Consider the following 24,769-nt stretch of genomic DNA (forward strand, 5'->3'; position numbering starts at 1 on the left):
GTGTTGTTGACCAGAGATGTAGTTCATTGAGCGTTTCACAACAAACAAAGTGTTTACTTCACAGTTTTACGACACATTTTTTTTTTTTTTGACTTGCAAATTATCTTTTAAATTGACAAACATCATATGTGTAATTCGTGGCACAATTCATGGGACCTTATTTCGGAAAAATTATGTATTGAAGTCAATGGAGAGAGAAAGATTATCTTTCGATCCCATTTGAATTGTTGCCACGAATACACATATGATGTTTGTCAATTTAAAAGATAATTTTGCAAGTCAAATAAAAAAAAAATGTGTCGTAAAACTGTGAAGTAACACATTTGTTTGTGTGAAACGCTCAATGAACTACATCTCTGGTCAACAACACACGTCACCAAGATGGCCGTCACTACTGTCTTGTCAACAAAACGATTGACTATCCTCACTATCACCACAATGAAACATGTCCTGAAGAATGTCATGCAAAGCTGCCTGCCTACCTTCCTTTGATTCTCTCTGAACTGTCTGGTCGTTTTAATGTTTAATGTCAACCATTTGTGCAGATAGCATGAAGTAGAGAAGATCGCCGATGCTAACGTTAGCGTTAGCATTTCTCCCCCGGGCTTAAATGGTGTATTATAGAATGATCACACCGGTGACAGTACTATTCAAAGGGTCACGAAATATGACTACTACTCTTACTGTTTAACATTTTGGGTTACTTAATGTTACTTCATGTTAAGGCTAATAAAAATGACAAGGCTGTAATGCTAACTAACGTGCTAGCTACTAGCTAGGTAGCTAACTTGATCAAGCCACTCCTGGTCCTTTCATCAGACGGGAAGCAAAAGAACGAGCAAGACCCATTGCTGGTATAATAACAACCTGGTACTAAGCACACAGGCATCTTGTTAAAGTTATCTTATCTTAGCCAGCGCCATATAGATAGATTATATCTATATTGCGCTGATCTTAGGTATCTGAATGGTGGAGGAAAACAATTGTGACATCACTTACGCGACTCTGGGATTTGTAGTCTTTCTAGTTACGTATTTTTCATAGTCTTATATTTCAACAGTTTTACGACAAACTGTGACTTTTTTAAATGGAAATTATTTTTTAAGATTGACAAACATCATATGTGTAATTCATGGCACAATTCAAACGGGATCGAAAGATAAGTTTTCTCTCCCCATTGACTTCAATGCATAATTTTTCCGAAATAAGGTCCCATTACCCGGAAGTAAGTGGGCGTGACTTCGCCACTCTATATAGGCCTAATGTGATCAATAATAATGTAAGACAAACTACGTATAACTACCACATTATAACTGACTGTCATTCATTATAACTGGGATGATAGCTCATATATATGAGAATTCAAAGGTCTTTTATTTTGAAACTCTACATCAGATTGTGATTTTCTCTGAGTGACTAGATGGGGTGTCCTGCTATCACCCTGAAGTGATATTAGTCTTTGATACTGGACAGTTTTTGTTTATTCTCATCTAAAAACAGAGGGATGATAGCTCATATATGAGACTTCAAAGGTCTTTTATTTTGAAACTCTTTACGTTTTACATTCAGTCAGTTATAATGTGGTAGTTATACGTAGTTTGTCTTACATTATTATTGATCACATTAGGCCTATATAGTACATATTTTAATATGTTTGGTATAATTGTTATTGACCGAGTGAGCACTTTTATTTTGAAGGCAGTTTTTTCCAGACCGCTACCGTAATGCATAGGATATTCGCGCACCGCAAAACAACGCGGATGCTGGCTTAACTGTGTTTTCCGAAGTGGAGGCTGGCTTGACCGCAGTAGTATTAGCATCAAATATACTTAAAGTCGCAAAAGTAACAGTACTCATTATGCAGATTGACACATTTTCAGAACATTATATGTTTTGAGTAAAATGTTGATGTATTCATATGTTTATCAAGCTGGTAAATGTGGAACCCATTTTAATTAATTAATTTACTGCTGGTGAATTTAATCCAGATGTAGCTAAAGTCTTGATCCCATTTGTTATAATTAATCTATATCTGCAAAGTAACTAAAGGTACTACATAATTGTAGTGGAGTAAAAGTACAAAGTAGCTGAAAAGGAAATTACAAGTACCTCACAATTATAGAGTGAACGTATAGAGCTTTGTGAAAATATAATGCATTTTTCATTGTGGATTATACAAAATTATATTGATTATATTAACTTTCATTTGAATGACATAACCCAATATGGAAACCTCCACAGTATATATTTTCTTTTCTTTTTTATATAATACAGGTATGGCACTTTGGCCGTATAGGCATTTCAAAAAACTTGGAATACCCGGACCGACGAATTTGCCCTTTTTAGGAACGATTTTACACTATAAGAAGGTAATACAAATACGCACAATCCTTAAGACTGGTATGTAAATGAGTAAATTGAGATACACATTAAAGAGGTATATTGTCTTTTTTATTTATTATAACTTAACTCAGCAGGCAGTGACCATGGCTAATCCGTACACTTGATCATTTAACCTTTGCTCCTTTAACCTTTAACACGTTGTTCTACGTTTCATTGCAGGGGTTGCTTGCTTTTGACAGTGAGTGCCATGCCAAGTATGGGGACGTCTGGGGGTGAGTTGTAGCTTTAGCTGTCCTCTTATTGGGATTGGCTATTTTGAGCCAAAATAGATATGTTATTGTTGTTGTATACATGTAATGTGTGGTTAGAATGCTGCCCGACACCCTTGTTCATACAGGTGCATGCAGAATATTTTGTCGACAAAGATATTATACTTTTTTTTAATCAATGTTGACTTTTGGACTTTTTGGACGTTGGATTAATATCATTTCTGGATGGCACAAGTCTGAAACAGCTCTACACAGCCACCACTGGAATCTTATTATATACATCTAATAATTCAAATAATATATAGTGTAGTCTAATCTTTATTTAATTTTGCAACCGGGCAGATCATTACGGATTTAAACAGGATGGAAAAGGAGAAAAAAAGCTGCTTAGCATTCGAATGTAGATTAGGAATTTAATTATCAATGCTATAAAAAAAAGCTTCAAACTTTAAAGCTATTTTGTACATACATTTGTTGCCATACATTAAGTTTTGGGGGGAAAAAATAAATCATAAATACACATCAACATAAAATGATGTGACCTGGTTTATTATCTTAACCAGTTTATATTTATTTTGGTATTTTAAACAGTTTTAATTTCCTTTCCTCACTATCTACTGAGTGGCATTGGTATTGGGAGTTGAAATAGTACTCAGCTCTTTACTGAGTGGTGGAAGAAGTGTTACGGTTAGGGTTAGGGTTACAGCACCCTATAGGACTCATCATTGCACATTGTATAGCCTAACTCAGGGGTGGGCATTTTACGGCCCGCGGGCCACATCCGGCCCGTTGGCCGGCCTTGGCCGGCCCGTGTGAGGTTGATCATAAATTATAACATAATGAAAAAAAACAGCAACCTTTTCAAAATAAAAGCAACACAGCTGTATTGCTTGCATGGCGTAAATACTTTTCTAACTGTGTTGCTTTTATTTTGAAAAGGGCGCTGCTGTTTTTTAAATGTATTTACGTAAACGCGCATGCCGTGAACAGCTACGAGTGATGCTGGCCGGCTAGTCCTCGAAATGTCCGCTAAGGGCAAAAAAAGGAAGCATTTGAGAAAGTACCGCTCTCCCGACGCACTGTTACGAGGAGGATTGAGGACATCGCGGGAAATCTGGAGCTTCAGCTGCAGAACAGAGCGGTCAACTTTGACTTTTTTTCCTTGGCTTTGGATGAGAGCCCATCCACTGCCCAGCTACTCATCTTCCTACGTGGGATAACTACAGACTTCAAAATCACGGAGGAGCTGGCAGCCATGCAGTCAATGAAAGGGACAACAACAGGGAGTGATTTGTTCACGGAGGTAAATGCATGTGTGGAAAAGTTGGGACTGAAATGGGACAAGCTGGCAGGCGTGACAACGGATGGTTGTCCAAATCGACAGGGAAAATGTTGGACTATTAAAGAGAATGCAGGATAAAGTGACAGAAATTAACCCTGAGCAGAAATAGGTATTTTTGCATTGTATTATACATCAGGAAGTGTTGTGTAAGTCAGTGTTAAAAATTAACCATGTTGTTGATGTTGTAACTAATATAGACAGACAGTTTGTTGCACTTTTGGAGGAAAGTGAGACTGAACATCGTGACATACCCTATGCAGCTGTCAGGTGGCTCAGCCTGGGCAAAGTGCTGAAAAGAGTATGGGACCTGAGAGAAGAGATTCAAGACTTCTGTGTGAAGAAAGGAAACGACATCCCACAGCTTTCAGATGCAGACTGGATGGCAGACCTTGGTTTTGCTGTAGATGTGACTGCACTAATGAGTGAACTAAATGTCAAACTGCAAGGCAAGGGCCTTTTGTGCATGACATGTACAGTGCAGTGAAGGCTTTCATGAGAAAGCTGCAGCTTCTCTCAAGCCAAATGAGGACAACATTCTCACGCACTTGCCAACACTGAAGGAAGCCACACCATCAGCTGATCACCTCCAGAGGTACTCATCCATGTTAGAAGCACGCATGGTGAGTTTTCAAGGCGATTTAAAGACTTCAAAACAGTTGAGAATGAAATAAACATGATATTTTCCCCATTTACATGCCATGTGGATGATGCACCCCAGTGATGTTCAGCTTGAACTCATTGACCTGCAGTCTGACACACCTTCTGTCAGAGCACTTTAGGTCAGTCTCACTGCCTGAGTTTTTACTCTTCCCTGAAAGAGGAGAACTTTCCACACATCAGGAGACGTGCTCAGAAGATGATGGTCCTCTTTGGATCTACCTACATATGTGAACAGACATTCTCAGTGATGAAGTTCAACAAATCCAGATACAGATCCTCTATCACTGATGATCACCTCTCAGTTGTCCTTCGCATATCCACCTCAGACATTGAACCAGATTTCCGTGCACTTGTTCAAGCCCAAGACAGACTGGATTTTTCTCACTGAACAAGTAAAATTAACTGAAAAACAAAAATCAAAAGCACTAATTTCTTTTTGTATAAAGCTGATTCATTTCTTATCTTTAACATACTGTAAAACACCTTTTCAGTATTGGTATATTGAGCAGAATTAAGTTCAACTTATTTTTGATTCGGCCCCCCCAACACAGCTCGAGTTTCTGAAGTGGCCCCTTGTAAAAATAATTGCCACCCCTGGCCTAACTGGATGGTCCTCACTTACTATGCGTAGGATGCAGCACTGGTTTTTATTAATGTATAAAGCCATTTTAGGTAAGCTTCCACTCTACATATGTGTCAGATTTGCCCCAGTTTGTGACTCTTACAAAACTCAGATCCAGTGCCTGGATACGGTTCCAGGTACCTACTGTACGGACTGAGGCTGGAAAAAGGAGTCTTTCTTATTATGGTCCTTGGTCTTGGAATGACCTTCAATCACGCCTTAAACTGAGGGCACTTGTCTCTATTTCATGTTTTAAATTGAAGTTGTCTGAAGTCCTCACCACCAGCTGCTCTTGCAGTAACAAGTAGTGTACTTTTTTTATTGTCCTAATGTGCACAATGTAGTGACTTGCTTTTTCGTCTTTTGTTTTCTTTATGTTCTCTGTAGTTTATATGTTTGTGTTATGTGTTATGTGTAACGTTGCTGCCTCTTGGCCAGGTCAGCATTGAAAATGAGATTGTATCTCAATGTTTTTTTATCTGGTTAAATAAAGGTTTAAAAAAAAAAAAAAAAAAAAAATAGTACAGTGTACAAATATTGTGTTACAAGTGAAAGTCCTGCATTTAAAGTCTTACTTAGGTAAAAATGCAAAAGTATTGCATTATATATGTGAATTGCCAAAAGTAAGAGTACTTATTTTTGCGCAAAAGCACATTCAGAATCATGTATATTAAATTACTGGATTATTATTATTGATGAATTAATGTTTTCATCACAACTCATTATATATCAATGTTTATTTATTTGGTATTAGCTAATACTCTGAATATGTAGAGTAAACTTGTGTTCTCAAATAAATGTAGAGGATTAAAAAGTACAATGTCGCCCCAAACTGTAGTGGAGGAGAAGTATAGTAGCGTAAAATGGAAATACTCAAGTAAAGTACATGTACCCCAAAATTACACCACTGTCTTTACTGTAAAAGTACCTACAAACTAGGAATCAACCTCCTTCCCTAGGGTCACAACATAAATCATAATCCATGGAGAAGGACAGAAAGGAAAGGAAAGGGGAAATCTGTCTGTTGGTGGTAACATGACAACTAAAACGTTTTTTTTTTATATGTCACGTTGTATAATATAACCTTAGTAGGATATAAAGATGACGAAATGACTGTTTGATATTGTGACATTTTACAGCATGCACATTTGATAACAGCACTAACGTTTATTTAAGCTATGAATAGCCCAGTGTTGAAAGATAAATATATTTCTTTGCTAACATTTTGATTCATTAATGAGGTCATTTTTAATCAATATCTCAAACTTAATACTGTGATGATGTTGTGTTTTCCGTGCAGGTTGTTTGATTTCCGACAACCCGTTTTGATGGTGGCTGACCCTGAGATTATTAAAACTGTGCTGGTGAAAGAGTGCTACTCTGTGTTTACCAACCGGAGGGTAAGAGACTCATCTTGTTGCTGTTATCGTACACAAGAATACATTCAATTTCAGCAGCTCATGGTAAATAACACCTTGAGTCAGGATTACAACACAGGCTCACATATGTTATCCCTGTGCTTTGTTGAAATCATTAAAATAGTTACATACAGTAGATAATCCAGCTATAAGATCAAATAAGATAAGATAGTACTTTATTGATCCCAATTTGAGAAATGTTTGCGTTGCAGCAGCATAAAAAGACACGGCATTGTACAATACAAATTCAAGACAAGAAATAAAACAAGAAAGTAGAAATATACATGTTGAATTTAACAAGGTATTATATATACATAAATATATGACAGATGGAATATTAAATATTGAACAGATTATTTTATATTATTTATATTTTATTATTTATTTGACCAAGACAGGGTAACATGTTGGAGGAACTCTTCTGTGCAAGAATATGAGCATTCGGTGTGTTTGTATTTACGTTCACAGGAAGTTATAGGGATCCAGCTTTGAAGGATGGAATTATAAGCGTTAAAGATGAAAGGTGGAAAAGAATCCGGAGCACTTTGTCCCCATGCTTCACCAGTGGACGACTCAAACAGGTTTAATTTCTAAACTCACAACTGCTTCTGCAATCGGCTCTCTTTTACCTTGTGCAAGCTATACAAATTCATCTTTATTCAGTAATAATTCTGCACTTTAATGTGCAATATTACTCTCATTTGCATCACTCTTTAAAGATGTTATAATATGATTGCCAACAGTACTCTCAGAATTACTTGTTAAGTTATTTTACAAAATCTATCGTATTGTATTGTTGGTCTAAAGATGTACTGGAAGTATTACTTCCTATTTAAAAAAAAAAAAATGTTATATATTTATTTGAGTTTACTTATACATGTATATGTCAGGGAATAATTTCCATAGATGTTTACCTTTTGCCCTCTGACGTAGATGCCCAGCCTTGGGCAGCATGCTATCTCCCTTAAAGAGGGGCTGCCCTAGCATTTTGTTGATGTTGCCAGTTTGTGACCGGGCAACTGTCGGTCAGAGATAGTTATTGTTGTGGGACACCTGGAACACATCCTTCTCGGGGTGTAGATGACCCCGAGCCATAAGCGACAACAAATGTGATTCAGTGTCCTCAGCTGTTTAGTCTATCTATTGAAGCATGTTGATTATTACACTCCGAACTAGTTCAAACCTGGAACTACAGGAGGGTTCTTCAGAATTGATTGTGGCATCTCAACCGTTGTGGTCAACTCGTGGCCCGTGACATGTCTTGTGAATTCTCCGGCCGAAGCTCCAATAACCGTCAGTGTTTGCCATCAAAGCTCCAGCTCTCCATCGTGTCTCTCTTTGAGTCCTGACTCCAATTGCTTCAGAAGTTTCCCCCACAGTATAGATGTATCTTATTAGTATTTATTTTCTATATTTATTTTTTATTAGCAACCTCTGCCACAGAAATAGTTTCTGGATTAATAACGTTTTATTTGATCCTTTTTATTTTCTCTACATACATGTATCTACAGTCTTCCACATATACCCACTGAGATACATTGTTACTAACGACAGAAATACATACATACAATGCAAAGTAGATTATCAACATAAAGCATCTCTTCTTCCTTTTTTAAAGGTTTTCCCCATCGTTTCTCGCTATGCAGACAAACTCACTGAAAAACTTGGAAAAATGAATTTGGATGAACCCATCGATATCAAACAGTAAGTGCAAGCATATCCTGCATTGTTGCTCATTAAATATATCAAAACTGCACCTAATACATGTTAGATCCTTAAAGAAAACATATTTTCTTTTTGCTATAGATTCGTGGGACCTTACAGTTTGGACGCTGTGACCAGTGCATCTTTTAGTGTCGAGGCAAACTCCATAAACGATCCAGATGACCCAATTAATGTCCACATCAAGAAGATTCTTAACTTTAAAATGTGGCTTTTGCTATTATTGAGTATGTCCTTTTAACTCTGTTAAAGGTGGGGTAGGTAATTTTGGAGAAACCAGCTCGAGTGCGCTAGAATTTGAAAATACACAACCGGAGAAAATCTGCCACTTCCTTACAGAGCCCCCGCCTCCAACACACACGAACGCGCACATGACCAATGAGGGCACGAGATAAGTTTGTGCACAGATGGAAGGCTGACAGGCAGGTAGGCCATCCAGTTATTTTTAGCCGGGCCGGCTAAAATGATTGGTCGTGCTTTTTACAGTACTACGGCTTCCACAGATGACATTTTTTTTATGGATTTTTTGTCAAAGCACTTAAGATATTCATTGCTATCGGGATGTTAAGAGCATTCCATGGAATATAACAAAAAGTGTATCTCGAGCCGGTTTCTCAAACTTACCTACCCCACCTTTAAGAGGAGAATATGTAATGGTATTAGTACCTTGGGATCACCAGTATGACATTATAATTAACAACCTTTTTCCCTCTTTTCAGCGATGTTTCCCTCTGCTGATAAACTGTTGAAGGCCCTGAAAATTGAAATCATGCCAAGCCTCAGCGTGAAATATTTCTATAACATTATGAAGAGATTTAAAGATGAGCATCAAGCAGAGGAATCTGTAAGCATTTCATCTGTTCTAAGTGAAACAAGTGTTAAAAAGATTGCAATGACATTTTTGAAAAATAAGCTTTCCTGTATAGAGTTAGACAAGAAGATTAATAGCAATGTTGTATATTGATGTGGATGTTGTGCTGATCTAGAGTCGAGGGGACTTCCTGCATGTGATGCTTCAGAATGAGATACAAGAAACGGACATAAAGAGTGAAGAAGATCAGCCAAGTAAAGGTATGATTGCAAACACAGTAATAATTCACGAAAGTCGAGTTAACAATCAAGAATGAAGTCATTCCTTTCAGGACAGGCGCATGACAATCTATTTACATTACAGTTCTGTATACAAACAACAGACACAAAAAAACACAGCTAATAGGCACAGACATTTCCAGTCCACTTAAATAGGACATATTATCCTCCTGTTCAGGTTCATATTTGTATTTTGTGCCTCTACTATGTGTTGGAGCTTACCAATAGAAGCATGACTGTTACAAAGTGTGTCTATGTCACGGACGTAAACAAAGGAGCACTCACCAATTTACACACATTCATACTGAGGCAGAGGAGGCACCTGCTTAGTATTCTTACTAACAAATGTGTTTACTAACGTTCACACACATTCAACCTGTTGACTGCAAGGACTTTTACCCCCCTGAGCCACGGCAACCCAATGTCAATAACCTCCTCCACTTGTGAAAGTATTTTTCAACCTGGATGTTTTGCTTCGTTTTGTTGTAGGTTTGACTGAGCACGAGATGCTTTCCCAGGCCTTCATTTTTCATCTTTGCAGGCTCCGATACCACCAGTATCACCATCACTAACATCCTTTACAATCTGGCCACCAACCCGGATGCATTGCAGACCCTGCAGGAAGAAATCGATGCCAGCATACCAAGAGATGTACGAAAATGTGATTCTCTGCCATATTTGATCAACTTTTCAAAATGGTATATTGTTCTAATCCTCATCTGTATTTTCGTGTGCGATGCTTCCTTTACCTCCCACCCATAGGCTCCCATTTCATACGATGATGTGATCGGTCTTCAGTACCTGGATCAGGTCATTTGTGAGTCGATGCGTTTTGCTTCCACTGCACCTCGAATTGAGAGGAGTTGCAAGAAAACGTCCCAGTTCCACGGCATCACCATCCCTGAAGGAACTATCGTGGCCATCCCTGTGACGATATTACACATGGACCCCGCGCTTCTGGAGATCACCTGAGCTTTTCAGACCGGAAAGGTAAAAGAAGACAGCGTAACAGCTGTCATGAAATTGTAGAGGGTTAAAATGTTTCCATTTTACTTGCTTATACTGATCACTTAATAAACAGACAAGTCAATAAAACTATACCATTTATAAAAATTAAAGAAATGTTTTAAAAAACAAAGGCACCAATAGGAATAGAAACACATTTTATGTAACCTAGATAAAAGGTACAGTGTAAAAGAGATGTGTACTGACTTAAAAAAATGTGTGTGTGTGGTGTGTGTGTGTGTGTGGTGTGTGTGTGGTGTGCAGGTTCAATAAAGACAGCGGGGGAGGAGGTGAAACCCGGTACGCTTACATGCCGTTTGGGCTCGGTCCTCGCAACTGCGTTGGGATGCGGCTACGGCCGTCCTCACCATGAAGATGGTTCTTGTCCGTCTCCTGCAGGATACTCTGTGGAGACATGCAAAGACACCGTGGTAAGAGTAACACACATATTTCATGCAAAGCACACAACACATTCATGTGGCATTCAGACTGTCATGTCCTTGATTTAAAATGGTTTTTCTTCCTTTAGATTCCTTTGGATTCAGCTGGACAGAAACAGCCAATAAAACTACAATTTGTTCCCAGGAAACAATAGCCCAAACGGGAGAATCTCTGAATATAACTCGCTTTATATCAATATGTAATGTAATTAAAGGGGGAGAAGAGGAGAAAGTATTGCCTTTTTAGGCTCAGGGGATGTACAATAAATTGGTCTATATTGTTCATCTATTTTGCATTAGATTTGCTTTGCTGCCATTATACATTTTGAAAAGTCTGTCGTCCTAACTTTGCGAAAACATGCTAAAGTGATTGATGATTAAGAGTTGCGGGATTATTTACTCAATATATCATCATGTGTATATTAACAACAAGATCAGTATTGCAATTCGTAAATATCAAGTTGTGGTGATTATGGGTATCATGAGTGCCCCTAATCTAAAACAATACAACCAGTAATACACTGATGTCAGTTGCTCTATCTTGTATTGGTATTTGTCTCCCTCTAGTGGCTTGCTCATCTTCACAACGCTTACACCACTTCCTATGAATTATATTTTACTATGTGAACGAGTGAACAATCTTTTTTGTGTTTTGTTTGAAACATTTAGCCTACCACTGCCCACCTCTGATTACAAACACTGGGATGTTAAAAGCAAATACGTTTGTTTAAATGTTCTCTTTCATACTGACATTTTAATGGGTGGGCAATTTAGAGGCTAAAATCTAGCTAAACGTGTTGCAGTCGTAAAACAGAGTACTTAAAATAAAGTACTCACACTGGGAGAAAATACAAATTCTAATGGTCAATCCAGCCACTGTGTCGACCTATGGCATTTATTTTCTCTACATGAAGACATTGACCACCTTTTGACCAGCACATAGCCTAACCTTTTAATGAACATTTTTACACTTACACGTTGTACTAATTGAATATACATATTTTGTATATTCGTAAACTTTAGGAAGTGATAGCAACTTACGTTTACCTTTGAAAATAGCTAGGCTAGCTATGCCTCCCACTTTTAGTTGATATGCTAATGTAGGCTAGTTGTAATGCTAATGTATGCTAGTTTTTATGCTAGCAGTCGTCTGACCCTAGAACTTCGTAAATTGACTCTTGACTCAGAAAGATTGCGAATTAGCCTATTTCCCAAAATGTAAAAATATTATTTTTGATCAAAAGCACTTAAACTACATTAAAAAATAGTATCTAGCCATAAAGATTTATTCTGTTTAATTTTCGTTGTGAGAAACCTGTAGCTAAATCACCTGCAACCACTAAAACATATTTCCTGTGCAGCTGCAACTGAACTGTATGTAGAGTAACATAACCAACCAATAAACTAATTTACCAAAATAGCCTCGACACAGAGTAGCAGTCACATATAGTATAGTTTTCTTTAATAACTTTACAACAGGGTACAAATTGGGTCCACTCATCTGAAGGCTTTGTGAAAGTTTACTGTGAAACAGCAAAAGTCAAGTTTTTCTGGGGTATGAATAACTGAGGTTTCCCAACCTACATTCATGGCTCACAAATGTATAATGAATAGCAAAAGCCACACAAATAACCATTTGATAACACGATTGCTATAATTAAATAACCAAAGTAGCTCTGGAGGTTTAATGATGACAATTCGATGGCTGTTATCAAAGAAGAGCTGTGAATTGATATCTATCTTTGGCCTCAGTTATGGTGATTTGTGTAACTTTAACTGTTGAAATATTAACAAAGTCATCATTTTCAACCTCAGCATTTGGCAGCTGGTGGATAGTTGGTGTATGGAGACATGTCTTTTTATTTGTCAACATACAGAAATAATCTGAAACTGTACAGTTAACAGCCAGCAGAGGGCACCGACATGGGCAGAGTGTGTCTGTGTTTAATTCAAATTTACTAAAACGTAAACAATTAAAATGGAGTTCATAATACACCAAGTTAAATCCTCCAAATCATAAATATGCTGGTGTTATAACAAATATCACTGATTTTGCTTTCTATAAAGTGTAGAAAATTATCTTTTAACCAGTAGTTAAAATCTGCTGAATAATCTGACAATATACTCAATCCAGATTACAGACAAACAAATTCACTTGATTAAAAATATATCAAATGTTTTGAGGATGTGGCAATATCTTTGAAACAAAACCTCTGAAATACTGCTACGTTTGTAAAGAATCAAGTGTGTGTGTGCGTGTGTGTTTGATGAAGGGAAATTGGCCCAGTTGGCAGCTTGTTGATACTAACCATTTATAATACAAGTGTGCCCACACACTCACACATTCATGCACATACAGGAACACAGCGAGCAGCACAGGCTCACATCCAGACATCCAGGTTGTAAACAAAAGCTCTTTTATCAAAGAGAGTATAAAAATGCACTGCCACAGTGCGATCTGAAAAGCTCTATGGATGTGACTACTGCATTAGAAAAAGCAATCAACAATGCAAACAAAATGTGGGATAAAAAAATGTAAGTTTTTATATTACAAAGCCTTTTGGAGTCCTGAGTTTATCAAAACATAAACAAAAAAGGCCAGAGTCCATATGTCATAGAAATACTATTAAAGGATTTTTTAAACAACAAAAAATATATATATGACAGTTTTCCAGCTTGTAGTTTCATTCCTCACTAAAAAAGAAGGTGAAAACAGCGTCCACTGCTCTTGTTTGGGACGACACCCAAAATGCAGGATGTTTTGTTGTTACATGTAAAATAGTTTTCAAGTGATTGAGACGTTCAATGAATTGTCTGAGTAAATGATAGAATATGTTGATTTCCGTTTGTTTTTTCCACATATAAAATGAAAGTAAAAGTGCTTGAAATAAAACCTTTAATGTTTTTGTAATGTGCATCGCCCCTAACCAAACACCGATGTGAGAAAAATGTCAGGAGTGCAGGCTGATGGAGGGTCAGAAGGTTTCGTTTCCCATTTAAGACACACACTTCCTGAAATTCCTCCGCTTCATATCGTCATGTCGTCTTCACACATTTACGTACATTATGACATCGTGTCTCTAATGTAAACTTGAACCTTGAATCATTCCGGTAAAGACCAAACATTTTGCAACTTGAACAGATGAACACACTTGCACACTGGGAGCAGTCCAGTACAACCACAGTCTTCTACTGTTGGCCACTGAAACCCTTTTGGGTTGAGTACCTTGCTCAAAGGCACCTTGGCAGTTGCTACTCAGAAAACATTTTTTTTACTTCAACCCCAGAACTTTCTGTTTACAAGCGTTTTCTCTAGGTTCCTGCCTGCCCTGCAACTTAGTCTTAGAATGTATTTTATTTTTAACAATGTTTTATTGGTAAAGAAAGATGGTTAATTTTACATAACTATTAAAAAATGTATTTAAAATATCTGCTTTAATGGATTTTTCAAATCACGTCAGGTTATCCCTTGATAGGCAGGAAGGATTTTATGAGCTGCTACAGATTCCTGACAACTGCTGATACAGATTTGACACCAAAAAAAGGAACAAGAACAGGGATGTGTGAAGCCAAAAATACCGGGAAATGAACCCATGATTTAAGACACAGGTTGTGGATCAGTTTCTTTGTGTCTATGTTGTGTTTGACGAAAGTGAGACTGATTGTAGGTAAGTCTATCCAGCCTGCTGTGAGAGAAACATAAGAAAAGGTCGAGGTCCTGATTCACACACAGCATGTTGAGGCAAATTGTATAAACTCCACCTGCTGCTTTTAACATTTGAAGGACATCTTAACAAAAGCTGTCTGAAGTGTCAACATTTACCAGCCACAAAGTATACCAGCATTTAGCTAGAGGTATTTTAAAACTTTAAAAACAAATGTCTCTTTGTCTTCAGATAGCATCACGATTCGGTGTGACAAAATGAAAGAACTAGCACCAAGTGTTGAGACCAAAACCTCAGTGCTTTAATAAAAAAAAGAGATGGATTTGATATACAAAGATCCTAAATAGCACCATAGAAGTGTGTTTTTGAAAGGAACCTCATAGCCTGAATAGGTAAGTCCATACAGTACTTGATAAGTTAAAAAAGAGGAAATAAACTGATAAATCTATGATAATCATTATTTCTTTAACATGTCATTATATTACATCCCAGGTTCTTTTTGGATTGTGAAATTGGAAATATCAGCTAAGATTACTCAAAACAAATCAGGTTGTTAAAATGCAGTCCTGACCTACACTCCTTTTTCAGCATCCTCTGTCACTGGTTTCCATTTAAACAAGACAGGGATTAGCACCATCCACCAACTAGCGGCTGGTAGAATCTGAGTGTGGCTGGTAAATATTCAAACACTTTAATGGCTAAACAACCTGCCTTCTGCACTTCAAGTTGCCCGGTAAAAAAAAAGAAAGAGACCAGAGGGACACAGCCACGTCCTTCGGAGGGATGATCCTTCTTTTATCCGCAGCACCAGTTCCTCCTGCTGCCGCTCTGTATCATCGTCGAGATTCAGCTGATTTTCTCACCAAGGCCTTATTTCACTGCCTTGCTCGAGGGCTCATCAGGTATTCTGTCACCTGGAAGTCTCTGTTAAAGTCCAGTCTCCCAGCAGACCTTGCAGCTTTTTATCGGCGCGGCTGGTGGCGGGAGTGGCGAGGCAGCGAGGAGGGGCTGGAGGAGGAGGAAGGGGAGCAGGGAGACGGCTGGTGGCGGGAGTGGCGAGGCAGCGAGGAGGGGCTGGAGGAGGAGGAAGGGGAGCAGGGAGACATGGAGGCCAGGGAGGCGGAGGCGGCGGCGTCCTCGGCCTCCTCCAGCTCGCCACCCCCCCCCTCCGTGCAGCTCCTGGCTGACGCTGGACTGCAGCGCGGCCGGGGTCAGCCACTCTTTGGGCAGGCAGCTCTGCAGGAAGGGCACGCAGGAGCTGAAGTAGGCCAGCCGGTTCACCCAGCGAGGGACCTCCCTGCCACATAGGATCTGAAGGGAGGGAGGACAGAGACAAAGGTTGTTGTTGTTTAGCGATTTAATTTAATTTATAATTTTTTTAAAGTCACCTATTGTGCCAAATCCACTTTTTTAATGTTGTGGTATCTTACCTTGTGTTATTATTACATGTTATTGCATTTGTCCAGCAGGGGGGCAAATTCACTCTTGGTATTAAAAGAGCCTGTTGTACATGTTCCCACGAGGAAGTCCCGGAAGCATGTTACCAAAGTAAAACCAGTTAAATCTACTCTTATGTTGTGGACATACAATTATTGATCACAAGATACAACATATTATTGCGACGAGGATTAAGAGGATTAAGACAAGGATCAATACGGGATCAAAGAGGACATGCCGAACGGACTGGTTAGCACCTTACATGCAGGTTTGGGTCGTTAGCGGCAGCTAGCTCAAATTATTAAGTCTGCGGGTGGAGGAGAGGATTCATTGACACACAATGGCAATGATTGGCACGCTGGCACCTTTTGATGCAAAAAATCAGAAGTGGGAAGAATACTGTGAGTATTGGAACAGTTTTTTGAGGCTAATGAAATTGAAAATGGAGACAGACAAAGAGCCATATTAATAAGTGTTGTGGGATCATCAACATACAGCCTTATGAAAAACCTCCTCAGTCCGGATAAGCCCAAGGATAAGACTTACACACAACTTGTGGAGCTGCTAAAAAATCACTTTGACCCAAAGCCTAGTGAAATTGTGCAAAGGTACAAGTTTGACTCCCGCAACCGTGAGCCAAATGAGTCAGTAATGGAATACGTGGCTGAGCTGCGTCGGTTAGCGCAGGATTGCAACTATGGTAACACTTTGCAGCAGAGGTTGAGAGACAGGATCGTCTGTGGAATAAATGAAGATCGGATTCAGAGACGACTCTTATCAGAAGCGGATTTAACATTTGAAAAAGCATTGTCAATTGCTGTGGCGTCAGAGACTGCAAATAAAAATGCACAGGAGATACAAAGCCAAGGGGCCACAGCTAAATGCTTCAAAATGGATAAAAAGCCACAGGAGGCTTATGCACACAGAGAACCTACCAAAGAGTGTTACAGATGCAAGGGAACCCAGCATGAAGCAGCAGACTGTAAGTTTAAACAAGAGAAATGTCATGCATGTGGTAAAATAGGACACATTGCCAGAGCTTGTCGTAGTAGATCTACACAGAAGGGAAACAGCAACAAAAATGCAGACCCAAAGAGAGAAAGGAGGCAAACCACATATCACCGTTCTCATAAAGTACAAGAGCAACGGAGCCAAAGTGATAGCTCAGAAGAAGATACATTCTTACTGAATAAGATGAGGTTCAGATTGGGACGCATGAGTGAAGTGCACCTGAGACGAGTAGACCCATACATGGTTGAAGTGAAGCTGGATAGTAAGTTTGTTAACTTTGAGATAGACACTGGCTGTAGTCTCACAATAATGAATGAACAGACATTTCAAAGACTATGGAAAGACACAAAAAGTCCATGTTTGAGACCAACCAAAATCCACATCGAGTCTTATACAGGTGACCCTGTTAATGTGGTCGGAGCTGCCCTTGTTAAAGTGAAATACAAACGTCAAAGCGGTACTTGCCCCTCATTGTGGTTAAAGGGGACGGCCCCAGCCTGCTGGGAAGAGGCTGGCTGGAGGAAATACATCTGAGTTGGAAAGAAATCAAGCTCAGACACAAATCCGAGTCCTGAAACACCTGAAGACAGAGGACAAATCGCTGCAGCAAGTACTGAGCAAACATGAAAATGTCTTCAAAGAGGAGCTTGGCACACTGAAAGGTATGAAAGCTACCATCCATGTAAAGGCTGATGCAGTCCCTCGTTTCTTCCGTCCGAGGTCTGTCCCGTACGCCATGCGCACCAAAGTAGATGAAGAAATAGACAGATTGTTGAAAGAAGGAGTAATCTCACCTGTTAAACATGCAGAATGGGCAGCACCAGTGGTTCCAATACTGAAGCCTGTTGGGACAGTAAGGCTATGTGGAGACTACAAGCTCACTGTAAATACAGTTTCCTCACTTGAACAATACCCCATACCCCGAATGGAAGACCTGTTTGCAGCACTGACAGGAGGAAAACGGTTCACAAAGTTGGACATGAGTCATGCATACCAGCAAATACTCATGGATGATGAATCAAAGAAATACTTAACAGTGAATACGCACAGAGGCTTATTCACATACAACAGACTGCCTTTTGGAGTAGCATCAGCCCCAGCTATATTTCAGAGGACAATGGAAGGTCTCCTGCGAGGCATTCCTTTTGTGGCAGTGTATTTAGATGACATCCTGGTGAGCGGTGTGGATGAGGAAGACCATCTGCAGAACCTCGAGACAGTGTTGGCAAAGCTGGAGGAGGCAGGATTGCGTCTGAGAAGGAGCAAGTGCACTTTCCTGGAAGAGGAAGTGGAATATCTGGGACATCGAGTGGACGCACAGGGACTTCACCCTGTGGAAAAGAAAGTCAAAGCCATCATGGAGACTCCCAACCCCACAAATGTTACTGAACTCAAGTCGTACTTAGGTTTGCTAAATTACTATAACAAATTTCTGCCAAACTTAGCTACACTATTGGCACCACTGCATGAGCTCCTGCGACAAGATGTGCGATGGACATGGCAAAAGAAACAGGAAGAGGCTTTTAAAAAATCAAAGGCCCTGTTAAACTCAGCAGAAGTGTTGGTGCATTACTCTGCTGACCGAGAGTTAATTATGTCATGTGATGCGTCACCTTACGGGGTGGGCGCTGTTTTATCACACGTAATGGACGATGGAACTGAACGTCCTTTGGGGTTCATGTCGCGTACTCTAGCGCCTGCTGAAAAGAATTACTCACAGCTAGACAAAGAAGGCTTAGCAGTTATATTTGGAATCAAGAAATTCCACAAGTACTTGTATGGTCGAACTTTCACCATCTATACAGATCACAAGCCACTGATCTCTCTCTTCAACGAAAAGAAACCCATTCCACAGATGGGTTCCCCGAGAGTTCAGAGATGGGCAGTGCACCTGAGTGCCTATGAGTATCACATTGTGTACAAACCAGGAAAGAACAACGCTAATGCGGACGCATTAAGCAGACTGCCGCTGTCGGAAGATGTGCGAGAGAGTGAGACCGCAGAACAAGTGCTCATGATTGATCTTCTGGATGACACACTCGTGGACACAGCCAAAATAAAACACTGGACAGCTAAGGATGTAATATTGTCTCAAGTTCATGGTTATGTCCTGTCGGGATGGCCTTCAGTGACTGAGGCTCCTCTCAAGCCGTATCATCAGAGGAGAGAAGAACTGAGTGTGAGGGATGGCTGCGTGCTCTGGGGAGCCAGAGTCATCGTACCAAACAAAGGCAGGGAAAGATATTGAAAGTACTGCACCAAACACATTCCGGCATGTCAAAGATGAAAGGTCTGGCTAGATCTTATGTATGGTGGCCGGGGATGGACCAGGATGTAGAAAAGGAAGTGCAGTCTTGTGAGGAGTGCCAAAAGCACCACAAGTCACCACCATCAGCACCATTACATCCCTGGGAGTGGCCGGAGTCTCCCTGGACGAGAATTCATGTGGACTATGCAGGCCCTTTCCTGGGAGAGATGTTTCTACTGATAGTGGATGCTCACTCAAAATGGATGGATATTTATCCAGTGAAGTCAGCTACATCACAGGTGACCATTGAAAAGCTGCGTCAGAGTTTCAGTGTTTTTGGACTGCCAAAAATGTTGGTGTCAGACAACGGAACCTGTTTTACAAGTGCTGAATTTGAGACTTTCATGAAACAAAATGGCATCCGCCATGTGAGGTCAGCACCGTTTCACCCGTCTTCTAATGGGCTGGCAGAGAGGGCGGTCCAGACCTTCAAAGGGGGGATGAAAAAGATGAAAGGTGAAACATTGCAAACTAGACTGTCAAGGTTTCTGTTCAGTTACCGCATCACACCTCACGCGACCACAGGCCTGTCGCCTGCAGAGTTGATGATGTCAAGGAGACTCAGATCTGCATTAGACCTGCTCCTGCCAGATGTGAAAACAAGAGTGCAGCAAAAACAACTAAAACAGAAACAGTCCCATGACACAAACAGGAAACTGAGAAGTTTCTCACCTGGGGATAAAGTGTTCATCAGAAACTACTCTTATGGACCTAAATGGATCGCTGCGGTCATCGAGAGCTCATCAGGTCCAGTGTCATATACAGTGATCATTGGAAGTGGTCAAGTCGTGAAGCGGCATGTGGATCAAGTAAGAGCCAGATTAACAGACACCGTGCCCTTAGAGCCGGTGCTGGACTCCAACAGAGACACTGTGGTTCCAGTGACAATCGAGCAAGAAGGACCTCCTGCAAGTGAGCCAGTGGTTCTGTGTACTCCGGTCCCGCCGGACTTGCCTGCTACACCCGTGGTGAGACGATCAGAGCGCGAGAGACAGCCACCTGTATACCTGAAAGACTTTGTTAAATAGATCAAGAGATGTTCCATTAATAGAGCAGCATAGTTCTCTGATCTCACTTTAAGGAAAGGTTTAGAATGTTAATCTTTGAAAGTGAAATGGTTCATGCCAGTACCTCGAAATGTTGTGTAACGGGAGTATGTTATACTCCCACCTTCGGGAAGTATTGTTAGCTTAAAGGGGGGGAAATGTGGTATCTTATCTTGTGTTATTATTACATGTTATTGCATTTGTCCAGCAGGGGGCAAACTCACTCTTGGTATTAAAAGAGCCTGTTGTACATGTTCCCACGAGGAAGTCCCGGAAGCATGTTACCAAAGTAAAACCAGTTAAATCTACTCTATGTTGTGGACATACAATTATTGATCACAAGATACAACAAATGTATTTCCCCCTCTGTGTAAAAAGATTCTGAAAGTTTCAGGAACAAAGATTCTCTCTCTTTTTGTCCTGATCCATTATATAAAAACCTGTCTGAAAATGAGCTGATCAGATTTTGGCCAGTTATGATGTCATAACGATGTTTTGGCTTGTGTAACCATTAGCCAATCAGCAACCAATGTAACCCCCCCCCCCCCCCCACCTTATCACCTGAATCTCCTCCTAGAGCACCATTAGCCGCGTTCACACCGGAGTACTTTCACCGTACTTTTCGCGTTTTAGTTCCGTGAGTACCCCTTATGTCGCGTTCACACCAAAAATCGTACTTAATCTCGGGTACTTTTACCCCCATTTTTAGAACCGGCTGAGAGAGCGTACTTTCCTGAGGGTACAAAGTGCCCCAAAAGTGCCCCAGTGCTGATTGGCTGGGCGAATTGCAAACCACGCCCGTACAACTGTGAAAAATGTTGTGTGGAGACGCCATTGTTTTCCCTCGCTACAAAATCCCGACGGAGCGTTGGGTTTGTTTTTGAAAGCAGTTATGGCAAGCATCAAGAAATGATGAGGAGGTGTCGGCGCTTCTGGAGATCTACGCCGGGGACGTGACCCAGGGAATGCTACTGAAGCCAGTTCAGTAGCTTTCACTCGACCTGGGAATGAGCACAGCCCCACGGCACACACCGGCTCTAAAAATAAAGAAACTCGGGCAGGACTACAAACGGCGGATTCAGTGGCCAACGATGACGACCACGACGAAGGTAAAATCAACTACATGCACTGGGGTTTTAATCTGCACAATAATGGTCTCAGATGTACTTTTATTTGCTCAGTAGATCAAGCTAGCCATGCTAGGCGGAATAGGCTAACACCGGCCCCGAGCTAGCTACATCTAGCTAGCTAGATATTCTCGGCTGTATGAAAACGTTTTGACTTGTGAATAACTGTGTAGTGTTTCTGTAATTTGCTTCACTAACTCATGGCACTAATCGTCTGTTTCAGGCGAGGATGGACAACTCTCGGGATTGGAAACAAGCGAGCTTTGCATTCTAGATCACAGCGCTAGCTCGCCCCCCTTACCAGCAACCAAACGCAAAGGTACACACACTGTAACTTTGTCTTGAAAGAACGTTACGCATCGAACTGATGTTCACAATCATGTTTATTTCCTTCTTGGTACAATTATGAAACAGCGTGAAAACGTATTCGCCAAGACCGGCATTTACAAATGTCTCACACAAACATTGTAAACATCAGGGCTAGAAGTCACATGACTTCCGGTACGAAAACTTGCCTCAACAAATTAAACAAAATTCAAGCATACATGAAGCACAATCCTCCGTGTTTGAACCTCTTAAATCGCTGCATAGCCGATTTATGTGGACTGGATTATCCCAGAGAGGCTAAACATTCTTTATAACACAGTTTGAGATTTGTGAAACCTTAATTCTATTTGGGAAAATACAAAAAGGGAGATTTCAGTGCTTTTTCGCATCCTGGCCACATTAGACCAGGTCCTGATCTAAAACCACTATACCTAGACTCATCAAATCTGGACTGGATTATCCCAGAGAGGCTAAACATTCTTTATAACACAGTTTCAGATTTGTGAAACCTTAATTCTATTTGTGAAAATACCAAAAAAACATTCCTAGTATGTTGTAAAACTACATGGCGACTAAACAGATCTTGTATCTTGCTTATTTTCCCCTCTTAGGAAAGCGGACACAGGATGCAAATTTCTTTGACACCGCCCAGGCGTTGGAGGACCGGCGTGCCGTGGTGAAAGAGTCGATGCACGGAGATCAGATGGTGCTGTTCACCAAGGCCCAGGAAACGGAGGACAAGATGCTCACCAGTTCATTTTATATTATTGTTATTACTGTTATTATATAGTCTTGATACAACTGACACTTTATTTTATATTGATAATGTTAATTTACATGTACAACTTCTATTTTATTTACATTAAAAATGTGAACTTCTATTTACTGTTAAACAGATCCTGTATCTTGCTTATTTCTCCTGACACTTTATCTTTAGTGACCGTAGCATCCTATACATCACATGTAAGTGATTATTCTGATACCATCATGTTTCATCGGTTATAAACTGGCAAAGCTTTATTTGTCATTTATTTATCATCAATGTTGCAACCTTGTGGAGGAATGGCAGGGGCACATACACAAATATGATAATTTATATCATTTTAAATATTATTTGACCTAAACTAAATTTTTATGATTGTCCTCTGAGGAGGACATGGGGATTTGCAAACCTTTAATTCCCCCCCCCCCCCATTTTACACAACACAAAATGGAGTCCACTATGGGCCGAAACTAACATTTATGTTTCCATAGGTTTATGGCAGACGGATGCAGTGGGTCTCAGGAAGATAATATAATACTAATAACGGTGGGTTTGTGCTGAGCCTATTTACTGTGCTACCAACACACTGGCACAGTTTATTGTTATTATATTGCCACACTGTACACTATTGTAATGTTGCCTGTCTTGACTGGAAAATAAAAGAGAAACATTGTCAAAATGTTTACAATTTACACGCTGTTCAGATGGCTCATAAAGCTGGGTCGCCGGTAAGGCAGTCCATTCGTCCTGTACTCATTACTTTCACAAAGGTTATGTAATATGCAACATGCTGCCACCTGGATTGTGATCTTGTAGTCGTTTCTTTTCATCAAGCACCGCCACCTGCCCTTCAGTCTGCCAAAAAGGTTCTCCACCACCACTCGTGCTCGGCTTGTTTTGTTATTGTACGCATTGCTCAGGCTGCATTAACTCAGTTACAAAGCTGTATAACATGAGCCACAAACAGCACAAACTTCAGTCGACTCCATCTCCATCATGTCTGAGGTCGGAAGGTAAACAACTGACGCCTAATGTACAGCGAGGGTGGGCGTCGCAGTATACGCGGGAAGTTTTTCTTCTTCTTCTTCTCTTGTTTTGTAGCGGATTGCAAACAACTTTAAGGTGCATACGCCACCTACTGTACTCGCCGTGAAGTGGTTTGTGGCCTGCCAGTAAAGCCAAAGCAGAAGAAGAAGAAGTGACGTCAGCGGCTCATTTGCGGAATCTTCCTCAGGGAAAAGTACTCCCGTGTGTGAACGCGATCTGTACTAAGTGCCCTGGGGTTAAAAGCGCCGGGGCTCTTAGTGCCGGAACTAAGTACAGGAAAGTACTTGGTGTGAACGCGGCTATTGTGTTCTTTTTAAACCAAATGTCTCTTATGCGGCTTTCACACCAGCGCTTTTCCCTTTCTAGCTCCTAGCAGCTTTTCTGGTTCAGCTCCGGTTTCCCTTTCAGCTCCCGCTCTGTTCACACCGCCCAGCTGCCCGCTGCTCGTCATGACGTCACCGTTTACATCGCTGATTTTCTCCCCAAGGAGCTCACAACAAAACGGGGGGGGGAGGGACTGGTCGGGTCGATGATCGTGTTGCTTTTAATCATACGAAGCCAGATTTAAAATTAAATAACGACTTCTCCAACCTTATACTTTTCTCCAGAGTGCCGTGTTTCATTGTTTATTAATGTGTTCAAGCGGCATTTAACCGAACCGCTGCAGTGCTGGCTGCTCTTCCACGGGAGTTTATTCTCCGTTAGCTCCGGGTTAGCTCACACGGCTCTAAAGTATTCACTTGACTGTCACACAAGCAGCTGATACTATCCCCAGTTCCCCTTAAGTGAATGTGTGTCAGTCTCTGAATTGACGCTGTTTGGCATCACAACGCTGTTATGAAAGTTTCCCATGGTAAACATGGGTGATGTTAGCATAGCAACCGAAGCTAAACTGACTACTTGCTAAGCCGTTTCTACAGGCACTTTTTACCGACGTATTTTCATTATGATTCTACTTGTGATAGTCGGACATGACAACCTGAGCCCATGTATTGATTCCATCCGATAGCTGCTATAATAACAAACAAAACGTCTGCCTGCTCTCCACAATGATAAACAGCGAACGGATGGTCAAAGTAAGGTACACATTTCCTGCACGCCTCGACGTAAGAGAGACGTGTAAGCGAC

The 24,769-nt window shown here is 40.5% G+C and overlaps 2 protein-coding genes across 2 annotated transcripts in view; one reads left to right on the forward strand and one right to left on the reverse strand.

The window, feature by feature from the left end:
* desi2 (desumoylating isopeptidase 2) overlaps window positions 1-24,769 on the reverse strand; it is a 66,836-nt gene that overhangs the window by 16,957 nt on the left and 25,110 nt on the right. The gene's annotated exons all lie outside the window — the stretch shown is intronic.
* LOC117499755 (cytochrome P450 3A30-like) overlaps window positions 1-24,769 on the forward strand; it is a 32,951-nt gene that overhangs the window by 2,699 nt on the left and 5,483 nt on the right. Inside the window, exons 2-9 of the mRNA XM_034152362.1 lie at window positions 2,279-2,369; window positions 2,563-2,615; window positions 6,537-6,664; window positions 7,141-7,235; window positions 8,273-8,358; window positions 8,461-8,603; window positions 9,096-9,220; window positions 9,363-9,447. Coding sequence (XP_034008253.1) covers window positions 2,279-2,369; window positions 2,563-2,615; window positions 6,537-6,664; window positions 7,141-7,235; window positions 8,273-8,358; window positions 8,461-8,603; window positions 9,096-9,220; window positions 9,363-9,447 — 806 coding nt within the window. The remainder of the gene's footprint in view (window positions 1-2,278; window positions 2,370-2,562; window positions 2,616-6,536; window positions 6,665-7,140; window positions 7,236-8,272; window positions 8,359-8,460; window positions 8,604-9,095; window positions 9,221-9,362; window positions 9,448-24,769) is intronic.

This window comes from Trematomus bernacchii, unplaced genomic scaffold (assembly GCF_902827165.1).
Source record: "Trematomus bernacchii unplaced genomic scaffold, fTreBer1.1, whole genome shotgun sequence".
Taxonomy (NCBI): domain Eukaryota; kingdom Metazoa; phylum Chordata; class Actinopteri; order Perciformes; family Nototheniidae; genus Trematomus; species Trematomus bernacchii.